We start from the raw sequence: 9,305 nt of genomic DNA, 5'->3' as shown, positions 1-9,305 counted from the left end.
TGGCGGCGCGGCTGCGCACGCGGCTGCAGGCATNGGGGAGGGTCCAAGGGAGGGGGGCGGGCGCGGTCGAGAGGGATCATCAGGGACGACCGGCCAGGGGGAAGCAGGCATTTCACTGCACGGCCCGCCAAGGCATGGCGAAGAGCATTGCCTGGCACGGCCCGCTCAGAGGGCTCGGGGCGCGGGGCGGGGGGACATGCGCGAGCAGCACACCTGCTGGGCAGCGGCGGCCGGCCCGTGTTACCGGCCGCGGCGCCGCCGGTCAGTGTGGGCGCCATGGCTGCAGCCAGCGTGCGGCGGGCCGCCAGCTTGGCGACGGCCATGTGCGGCGCGGGCGAGGTGGCTGTGTCTGCGGGGCAGGGAGCGTGTGGGGCAGGGGAGGTGAGGGAGCCATGAGGGAGAAGGCCACGCCTGCGGGTGGATAAGCGGGTGTGGTGGGGACGGAAGACCGGAGGCGCAACTGGGCAGGAGCACATGCTCAGCGTTGGGGGTTCAATCTGGGCGGCAGCAGAAGGCGGGGAGCCACCCACCGTGCATCTCGGGGTCGGCTGCCTCGCCTGCCACGTCAGACAGGTGCGAGGTGAGCGCTGAGGCCACCCTGGCGGCGGCAGGCACGGCGGGCGGTGCGCCCGGCGCCGCCACGGGGAAGGAGGCTGCGTCCGCCATGCTTTCTTCCAGCTGCGCCTGCTGCTCTGCCACCGTGGCCGCCGCCGCAAAGGTGGCCGCGGCCGCGGCGGCCGCCGGGTGCAGCTGGAAGGCCGCCGCCGCTGCCGGGTCGAATTCGGGCATGGGCGGCGGCGCAAACAGGGAGCCTGGCGGGAAGGCGGCCAGCAGGGAGGCGCTGGTGGCGGGTTGGAAGGCGGGGAGGGAGCCAGCAGAGTGCAGCGCCGGCTCCGGCATGGGCGGCAGCGCAAAGGAGAAGGGAGCGTGCGGCAGCGGCAGGCCGCGCGCCCCGCCCTCGCCGTCAGAGGCCTGCGAGCCGCCGCTGCCCGCCGCCGCCAGCGGTGGCAGCGGCTGCTGGAACATGGCCAGCACGTCCGGCGAGGCGTCGGCCCATGCGGCCGCCTGGGCCTTGGCGCGGCCCAGCAGCGGCAGCAGCATGGCGTCGCCCTCCCTGCACCAGGCACGGGATGGCAGGCAAATGCCGGGGCGTGATCGCAGGGAGCGTGGCCTAGTGCCGTCGGCGTCGCGCTGGCGCCAGCAAGGCACAGCACGCAGCATGGCTTGCAGGCACAGTCCAGACCCCCTCTATGCCTGGGGGAGGCCAGCAGGCACGCCACACCCTCGTGCTCACGTGTTGCGGCAGTCCTCGCACTGGCACACTTCCGGGTTGCAGCGCGCGCCCGCGTGGAAGCACTCGCAATACTTCTTCAGGCACTTGCTGCGCTTGCAGCGGCAGCCCCGCCGGTGGCCGGTCGCCGCGGTGACCTGCGGCCGGCGGGCCAGGTGGGGGGCCGGGCAGGGGAGAGGAGCGGCGGTGAGCTTGGCGAGGGGTGTGGGTGTCGGGCGGCGGCAGGCTGCCACGGGCCGCGCTCGGCAGGTGGGGGGGCACCAACCCCAAGGCATCCTCAGGATGCCTGCGAAAGAAAACTTGCCCACCCGCCCACCAAGCCAGCCAGCCAGCCAGTCCTGGGAAGCCAGCACCCCACCTTGACTTCAAATGCGTTTGGGTTCTTGGCGAGCACCACCTCGCGCGCCGCCATCACCACTCCCATCTCCGCCGGCGTGTTGCTGCAGCTGAGGCAGGAGCAGGAGGGGGCGCAGAAGCCGCCTGCGGGCAGGGCGTGGCAGGAAGCGGCGTGTTTGCATGTGTGGCGGGTGTGGAGACGGGACACCTGGCACCTGCATCCTGCATCTGCTGGCAGTCCTGGTGCCCCAGCATCCCTCCATTCCACTCCACGCCACACCAGCCCACCTGCTGCGAAGCACTCGCAATACATCTTCAGGCACATGCTGCGCTTGCAGTTGCAGGGGCGCTGCTCCCGCGCCTGGCTCGCGCCCAGCGGCGGCAGCATCGGCAGCGTCGCCGACTGGCGCCGCGGCACGGGCAGGGCGGGCCCCGCGGCGGCGACAGCGGCGGCGGCGGCCATCACGGCGGCATGCGCCGGCAGGGGCGGCCCCAGCAGCTGGCTGCCCTGCAGGAGGGATGCCAGGGCCGGGTCTGCGTGCGCCGCCGCCGCCTGCTGCTGCTGCTGGAGCAGGGTGGAGCCAGCGCCCGATGGCAGCCGGTCCATCCCGCCGAACAGGCCGCTAAGTGTGGCAGCGGCGTCGCCGTCTGCCCTGTCTGCTGCCACTGCTGGCCCCGCGGTGGCTGCTGCCACGTTGCTGCCGCCGCCGCCGCCGGGCCCCAGGTTGTTCAGGCTGGCAAGCACCTCTGCTGCCAGCGGCGTGGTGGCTGGGAGGCCGCCGCCGGGGGTGGGCGCCGGCGCCTTGACGGCGGTGGCGGGGCCGGTGGCTGGGACGCGGCGCTGCTCAAAGGGCGTGGCCGGTAGCCCGGCAGCCTGCAGCGGAGCGGAGCAGCGGCGTGGGAGGGAGCTCTGAGCAGGGGCCGGCAGGGAGCTGACAAAGGTGCGGCGGCAGCAGGCGCTCCCGAGCGATGCCGCACCAGCACAAACGGTACACGGGGTCGTGGCATGCCCAACCGCAGGGGCTCTCCCACCGGCCTGCTCACCTTGACCGCAGCGGCAGCGGCGGGCTGCGCCATTGCCGCCTCAGCAGCTGCCGCACCTGCAGCTCCGGGGACAGTCGGGCGTGGCGGTGAGCTTGCTGTCAGGGCAGGCACGCGGCGGCATCCAGGCGGCAGGCAGTATGAGTGGCGGCGGCCTTGCCCAGATGGGTGCTCACCTTGCATGGCCGCTCCTGGTGCGCTATGGGGGCCTGCGGCAGCGGCGGCGGGGTCCTGGGGCTGCAGCAGGGCCTCCAGCTCCTGCGTCAGGCTCATGATTGCGGCCAACTGATGGGCATCCTGCCCGCCGCCCAGCTCCTTGTGGGCAACGGCTGCCTGCGGAGGGCAATCGCATTGCATACTCAAGAGCGGAAGGAGGTGTGCAGGGTTCAAGAGGCGTTCGAAAACGGGTGTCGGTTGCCCCGGCGGTTGCCAGGCATGGTGCGTCACTGGGCAAGGTCGTATTCCCACCTTGAGCGACTCCAGCCGCAGTGCAACAGCTGCAAATGCATCCTGCATGCTGCCAGCTATTGCGGCTGGCCCAGCAGCCGGTCAGCAGCGGGCCAAGTTGTTGGGCCGGGGTTGCCAAGGCAGAGCTGGCGGGCGGGGCCAGCAAACAGTGAGGCTGCCACGTATCAGCGCTTGAACACAAAAATCAAACGCCGCCACGTTTGGATTGGGGAGCAACCGCCTGCTGGGCGCAGCAGGCCCAGCAGAGGCTGGCGTTCTCTCTCTCCCAGGCGTTCTCTTTGCGTGGATGAGGTGCTGATTGCTGTAAACCCCGTAAGGCATCGAATCACAGCGAAGACGAACGCCACTCCACCTTGCTTCACTTGACGGCGGCGGCACGGCAGTTGGTCGAGGCACCCGACAAGCATCTGTGACAGAGAGGTGTCAAGGAGAATGCTCCGGATACAGGGCTCAACAGGGCTCCCATCCTGTCACAAAGCAGCACCTTGATTATTGTTGCATTGAACCGTCCCGGGCAGGCAACTCCGTTGCAGTTGACCCGCCATCGGCTGCAAACTCATGCCACAAGATACTACAGTTCACAAGTGAGGAGTTCTGGCAAAGGAATTATTCCATGCATACACCACTTCAAACAATTTGCAGCTAATGCTAACACAGCCGAGGGCGCTTAGCTGCCACCGCATCTTCCCCCAGGTTGGAACGCTTACTCCCCGCTAGCGCATCGTGCTCCCGTGCACCATGCAAGCCGACCATGCTGCGCTGCGGTTCTTCGGGCTGCTGCTGCTGCGAGGGCGTGCTGTACGGAGGCGGCAGCAGCTGGCTTCCTTGACTCCGAGGCGAAGCGCTGCTGAGCAGCTCGGCGAGCAAGAGCAGCATGGGCTGGCCTGGTGCCCTCGTGCCAATACTGGCATCACTGCCGGACAACCGCCCTGCATGGAGCTGTTGCTGGCCAGTGGTGGTGGTGGCTGTTGCGCGGGTGCCGGTGACTGCGCTGCCAGGCACTGCCGGCGAGACCCAGCGGCCCAAGGCAGTTAGCAGATCGGGAGTGGACAGCTGCTGAGGCTGCTGCGGCTGAGGCTCAGCTGAAGCAGGGGGCTGCTGCCTTCCCGGGAGGGAAGCCGCACGTCCCATCTGCTGCAGCTGCTCTAGCCCCATGAGTTGCTGCTGCTGTCGAGCCGCCTGGAGCGGCCCATGCTGTGCCAGCAGGGCAGCCAGCAGCTGCCGCCACGTCTGCGCCTCCCCATGCGTCGCCTGCTGCCCAGCGGCGGTAGCCAGCGTCATGAGTTGCTGCAGGGTCTGCAGGGGGGTGAGGCCCGTGGGCCCGCTTGGCCCGCCATGGTGCCCCAGGCTTGCCTGTGGCACCCTGGAGGCGGCGGCTGGGAGCACAAATGGGTGCCCTGCCTGCACTTTCCGGGGCTTGGGTACAAACACACTGTGGTATGGCTCCCAGCCGCCGCTGCCTGCGCTGCTGGCAGCTGCACGCACTCCTGCCGCTGGGTGTTGCTGCTGCTGCTGCTGCTGTGAGCGTCCCTGGGCCAGCTGCTCGTGCTGCTGCTGCATTGCTGCCGCCCAGGGGGGCGCAGGGGTCTGCTGGCCTGCCGGTGCGCAGGGAGCACGCCATGGGGCCAACGAGATCGCCGGCGCACCGGCCATCCCGCTGCCATGGCGCAGGCCTGTCCAGCCATCCAGCAGGTGCGCATGCCGCTTCCAATACGCTGGCACAGTGCGCTTGAGGAAGGCCTGCGGGAGGTGACAAGGCGGGCAGGGCCGTCGACGCTGAGGGGCTGCAGATGATGGCACCGTGGTCAGGGCCAGGGGCCAGGCATCTGCAGTGCGGCAGCCTGGTGCAGCCCTCCCTCACACAGGAGGCCCATCCCCACCTCAAGCTTTGACAGCACAGGCGTCCGCTTCACGTCCTGCCAGTCAGCGGTTGGCTCCAGAAAGTCGACCTCCAGGTAGCCAACTACTCCCCTCCCCACTGCGGGCCGTGCGCCCAGGCGCGCACGCAAGCAGGCAGGCATGTCGCATGGCCGGACAAGCGGCACGGCATGGCAGGCACAAGAGCAAGTTGTTGCCGTCGGGGCGGACTTGCCTGTGGACGAGCAGTAGACTTTCCAGAAGGGCTTGACCAGGCGGTTGCTGTGGTACAGGCAGATGCCCTGCACCACTGTGTGGGGCGCATCAGCCAGGAAGCCGGTATGGACTTGGACCACGTGTTGCATCTGAAAGCCACGCTCATCCACCTTGTCCCTGCAGGGGCAGTACGAGCCAGCACAAGGAGGTGGGCAGCCTGCGTGCACAGGAGGACCGGCCCAGCGCGCACAGCAGCAGGAGACAGGGGCGACCAAGGCTGCTGGTAGCCGCCACGCATGGCTGAGGCTTCGCTGCTCTATTCAGCCGCGCTGTGGCACTGCACCTGATGCCCCGGGGGCGGTACTCTTCAATCGCCGGCCACCGCATCCAGTCTCTGCAAAAAAGAAATGCTTGGCGGCGCACAAGATCACAATGGGTCCTTGAATGGATGGGAATGCGCCCCCAACCACAGACAGTCACCCTGGAGCCAGGCAGATGCCAGCCGCAGCATTGGCCCGCCGCGCACCTGATGGGTGTGTGCTGCATGTCGCTGCCGCGCAGCCGCAGGCGGAAGCCGGCCGGCCAGCGCAGGAACAGGAGGCCCATGTAGGCACGCAGGGAGTGGCGGTGCGCCATGCAGCGCTGCACGCCGGGGTCGCCTGGCGGCGGCTGCGGCTGCTCCGGCAGCCCTGCATGGTGGGGATGGCACGCAGGTGCCCGCAGGGGTTGCAATGCTGCCCGCACCACACCAGCGAGATGCACCCCCAGCAGCATGTTGCTCGCGTGAGGCACCCCGCCCAGGTAAGGCACCAGCAGAGGGAGCAGAGCCACTGCCCACCTTGAGGTGATGGCAGCACCCCTGTGCCTGCCGCGCCTGCTGCTGCCACCTGACCCAACACATCTGCAGCTTTGAGGTCGCCGGCACCAGCCCAGTCCAGCTCGTATGCAGCAGCCTCAGCCGCGCCGCCTGTGTGGCTCGCTCTGCGCAGCTGCGCTATCAGCAGGCGTGTCCCTTGCTCCGGCATGGCATCCAGCAGCTGCTGCAGCCTGGCCTTGCTGCCGTGACTTGGCCAGAGCCGCCCGATGGCATCCATGGCAGCCTGCCACCCTACTGCAGCCTCCGAGTCTGGTGGTGCCGTGGCGGCTGCTGGCGCTGCCGCGGTCGCAGGCACGCCAGCCTTGCGTGCAGGGGCCAGCTGCTGGCTGCCATCTGCTGCAAAGTCAACGACCACCGCCTCAACGTCGCCAGCAGCACTGGTGCAGGTGAGCAGCGCAACGCTGGCACCCTGCTGGCGCCGCTTGGTCAGCACCAAGGCCAGCGATCCCAGGCGCAGCGCAGCATGCACCAGGTCTGGCAACTTGCTGCTGCCAGTGCCGCCAGCTGCCCCGGAGCTGCCGACGGTGCTGTTGGCGCGCTGGGGAATGCCAACGCTGCGGCGCAGTTGCTGTGGGGACAGGCCAGCAGCATCATCCTCCACTACCAACACCGGCAGCTGATGCTGCTGGTGCGGTCCCTGCTGCTGCTGCATCTCCAGGTCCACATGAGCGTAGGTGCCGCTCGACTGCTCGCAGCGCAGCAGGCAGCCCGCCAGCAGAGTGGCAATGGCGCTGAAGGGTGTTGGGTAGTGGCTAGGGAAAAGGGCTGGCTGGTGCGGGGGCACTGTGTCCACAGTCTCTGTTGAGCCTGCCGCTGGTGAAGGTTGCGAGGCTGTCATCGCTGCGGTGGCTGATGTGATCGGAGTATCTTGCCTGCACATGGCAGCATGGGGCACTTCAGCACCCTTGCACGAGGCGCTGCCAGAGACCAGCAGCGATCACGCTGTTTGTTGTCACCCATGTCTGCTGTGAGAAACAATGTTTCAAAAGCATCGGTGCAAGCCTGGACATGCCAAAAGAGCAGCAAGACAAAGAGGCGCCCACCTGCTGGCCGGCGTTGGCTCCTCCCGCCTGGCGGCTCCACCCGCCAAATCTCTTGCACCGCTAGTGGCAGCCATCTCGCCCCGACATCCTCCCACGGAGACATCAGGACGGGGCCCAAGGGAGTGATCCATGGCTGAGGCGCATTCTAGAGGCATAGCCATACGGGTGGGGCGCTGGACTACACTCTGCCGGCCCGCCTGGCGCCGCTACTCAGGGGTGGGGTGACCCCCACCCAGCTTACAATGCGCGTCCCTCTGCGACTCTCGTTTAATATGTACGGCACAAGAGAGGCTCGCCAAAGACAAAACTCGTCCTTGTGCGCGGGGGAACCGCAAGCTGCGCGGTAGCCCAGCCCACCGTCGGAGGGTTTTGGCTGTGCACGGTAGCGCGCTGGTCACTGTGCGACTCGAGAGAAGTTTCAAAAGCATTCACTTTGCAAGGTCCGTGGAGATTCCGAGTCACTTGGAATCCACCTCGAGAGGCTTTGTGGCATCTTTCCCGTCGTTGCCCTGGGCGGGCCCGGCGGCGGTGCACCCCTGCCATGCCATCCACGACCACCCTGAGCACTCTGGGCAGCTACATGCACAATTAAATGCATGCAAGGGGATCCGGCAGCACATCTGTGGGCTCTCAGGATTGGTGGCAGGCGGCGGTCGGGACGCCGCAGACGCTCAACAAGACCTGCACCCGCACGCAGGCAGTGCCCAAGCAACCGAGGCACTGTGCAGTACTGGTCAATCTGCACTGGCAGCAGACGGTCGCTTCTCACGTTATTCTGCAGTCTTGCGGATGGGCAGACGGCGGCGAGGCGCGCAGGACAGGCGGCAGTACCCGCCCGTTGGCGGCCAGCCTTCGATGCCCGCGTCCATCGCTGCTACTACTCTTGATCAGCATCGTGCGTTGCAATCCCCAGATCGCTGCAGCAGCTGGCATCGCCAACAAACACAGCAATTGGCAAAAGCCAACTGGGGTCGTTGCTTTTCTAGCAGGTGCTGCTAGGCGGCATCATTTGCAGAGCGATTGGACCAGGTTGGTTGGACCTGCAGCGGGGGTGGTGGCGGCCTCGCCTGCCTCCTTCTACGCCTGCCTCAGCAACCCGGCTTGTGGTCTGTAAGCGGTCGCTTCCTTGACAGGCCGCCGCCGCCCCGCCGCCTGTATCTCGCGCCTCGGCCGCCGCCACCCGCCCTGGTGCCCGCCGCCGCCACCTGCAGGCGCTCCTCGCCGCGCGCCCCGCAGCCGCAGCGGCCATGGCGCTCTGCGCCATCGTCGAGGTGCTGTTCGACATCGACGCCGGCCACGAGGTGCGCGCCGCTCCCTTCTTGCGCCCTCAGCCACCCGCACCCCGCTGCTCCCTGCTGCCCCCAGCCTGCGCCAGCCCCGACCTCGCCTTGCCGCTCGCCTCCCGTCACATGCAGGTGACGCATGCCTACCCCTCGGGCACGCTGGCCGAGGAGGAGCTGTCGGATGTGGCCTTCTGCGCCTTCCCCGACAGCATGTCGATGGAACTGCGGGGCGGCAGCAGCGTGCGTGACAGCAGCTTCTCGTTCCGGGTGCGGCGCCGCGCGACGCCGCCGGGCGCGCCGCACTCCCCGCACGCCTTCCTCTACGGGTGGGTTAGCGGGTGGTGGGGTGGGGAGGGGAGCAGCTGAGAGGGCGAGGGCAGGCAGCTGCCTGTGGGGGGGCAGCTGAGAGGGCAGGCAGCTGCCTCGGGAAGCATCAGCCATGCGTGTTTCGAGGGTGCGCAGCCTGGCCTCAGGCCTGCTCCAGCCAGCCAGCCGCTGCCAACCGCCGCGCCCCCTCCCCGCCTGCGCCCCGCCGCAGGCACGCCTTCTGCCGGCAGCGCCAGGACGAGCGGCTGCGGCGCGGGTGCGAGCAGAAAAGCATTGTGCTGCTGTCCTACCTGCCGCTGTTTGGCGTCCTGGAGCCGCTGGCTCGCCTGGTGGGGCCCACCGCGCTCAGCTACGGCCCCGATGCGCTGCGAGAGGTGCGGGGGTGGGAGGCAGGGGGTGCAGACAGCCTGCAGGCTGCGCCGGGGGTGTGGGGTGAGGCCGGCGCCTCGGCGCAGGCACTCTCGTTCGGCGCAGGCACGGCAGGCACCCCCCTGCCACCAGCCTGTCTGTGCTGCCAGCTCCCCGCCTGCTCCGCCCCATGGCCTGCCCTCCACCTCTATCGATCG

At 68.5% G+C, this 9,305-nt stretch overlaps 3 protein-coding genes across 3 annotated transcripts in view; 1 reads left to right on the top strand and 2 right to left on the bottom strand.

Moving 5' to 3' along the window:
• The window catches only part of CHLNCDRAFT_140658 (hypothetical protein), a gene marked incomplete at both ends in the record, with an annotated part of 3,579 nt that extends 395 nt beyond the window's left edge, over positions 1–3,184 (bottom strand). Inside the window, 8 exons of the mRNA XM_005850588.1 lie at positions 159–349; positions 531–1,114; positions 1,295–1,428; positions 1,650–1,771; positions 1,916–2,501; positions 2,672–2,727; positions 2,845–3,001; positions 3,137–3,184. Coding sequence (XP_005850650.1) covers positions 159–349; positions 531–1,114; positions 1,295–1,428; positions 1,650–1,771; positions 1,916–2,501; positions 2,672–2,727; positions 2,845–3,001; positions 3,137–3,184 — 1,878 coding nt within the window. The remainder of the gene's footprint in view (positions 1–158; positions 350–530; positions 1,115–1,294; positions 1,429–1,649; positions 1,772–1,915; positions 2,502–2,671; positions 2,728–2,844; positions 3,002–3,136) is intronic.
• Positions 3,185–3,784: 600 nt separating this feature from the next.
• CHLNCDRAFT_140657 (hypothetical protein) lies at positions 3,785–6,924 on the bottom strand (the record flags this gene model as incomplete). The annotated part of the gene is made up of 8 exons (XM_005850587.1): positions 3,785–3,932; positions 4,059–4,137; positions 4,261–4,432; positions 4,622–4,731; positions 4,783–4,876; positions 5,248–5,386; positions 5,736–5,898; positions 6,048–6,924. The coding sequence occupies 8 exons, from the start codon at positions 6,922–6,924 to the stop codon at positions 3,785–3,787; spliced, it is 1,782 nt and encodes a 593-aa protein (XP_005850649.1).
• Positions 6,925–8,376: 1,452 nt separating this feature from the next.
• The window catches only part of CHLNCDRAFT_140656 (hypothetical protein), a gene marked incomplete at both ends in the record, with an annotated part of 3,846 nt that continues 2,917 nt past the window's right edge, over positions 8,377–9,305 (top strand). Inside the window, 3 exons of the mRNA XM_005850865.1 lie at positions 8,377–8,430; positions 8,545–8,738; positions 8,951–9,113. Of these exons, the coding sequence (XP_005850927.1) occupies positions 8,377–8,430; positions 8,545–8,738; positions 8,951–9,113 (411 nt within the window). The remainder of the gene's footprint in view (positions 8,431–8,544; positions 8,739–8,950; positions 9,114–9,305) is intronic.

The sequence above is a fragment of the Chlorella variabilis genome, assembly GCF_000147415.1.
Source record: "Chlorella variabilis unplaced genomic scaffold CHLNCscaffold_3, whole genome shotgun sequence".
In the NCBI taxonomy this organism is placed as follows: domain Eukaryota; kingdom Viridiplantae; phylum Chlorophyta; class Trebouxiophyceae; order Chlorellales; family Chlorellaceae; genus Chlorella; species Chlorella variabilis.
The sequence above is the reverse complement of the archived record's forward strand: the minus strand, read 5'-3'. Positions and strand labels throughout refer to the sequence as shown.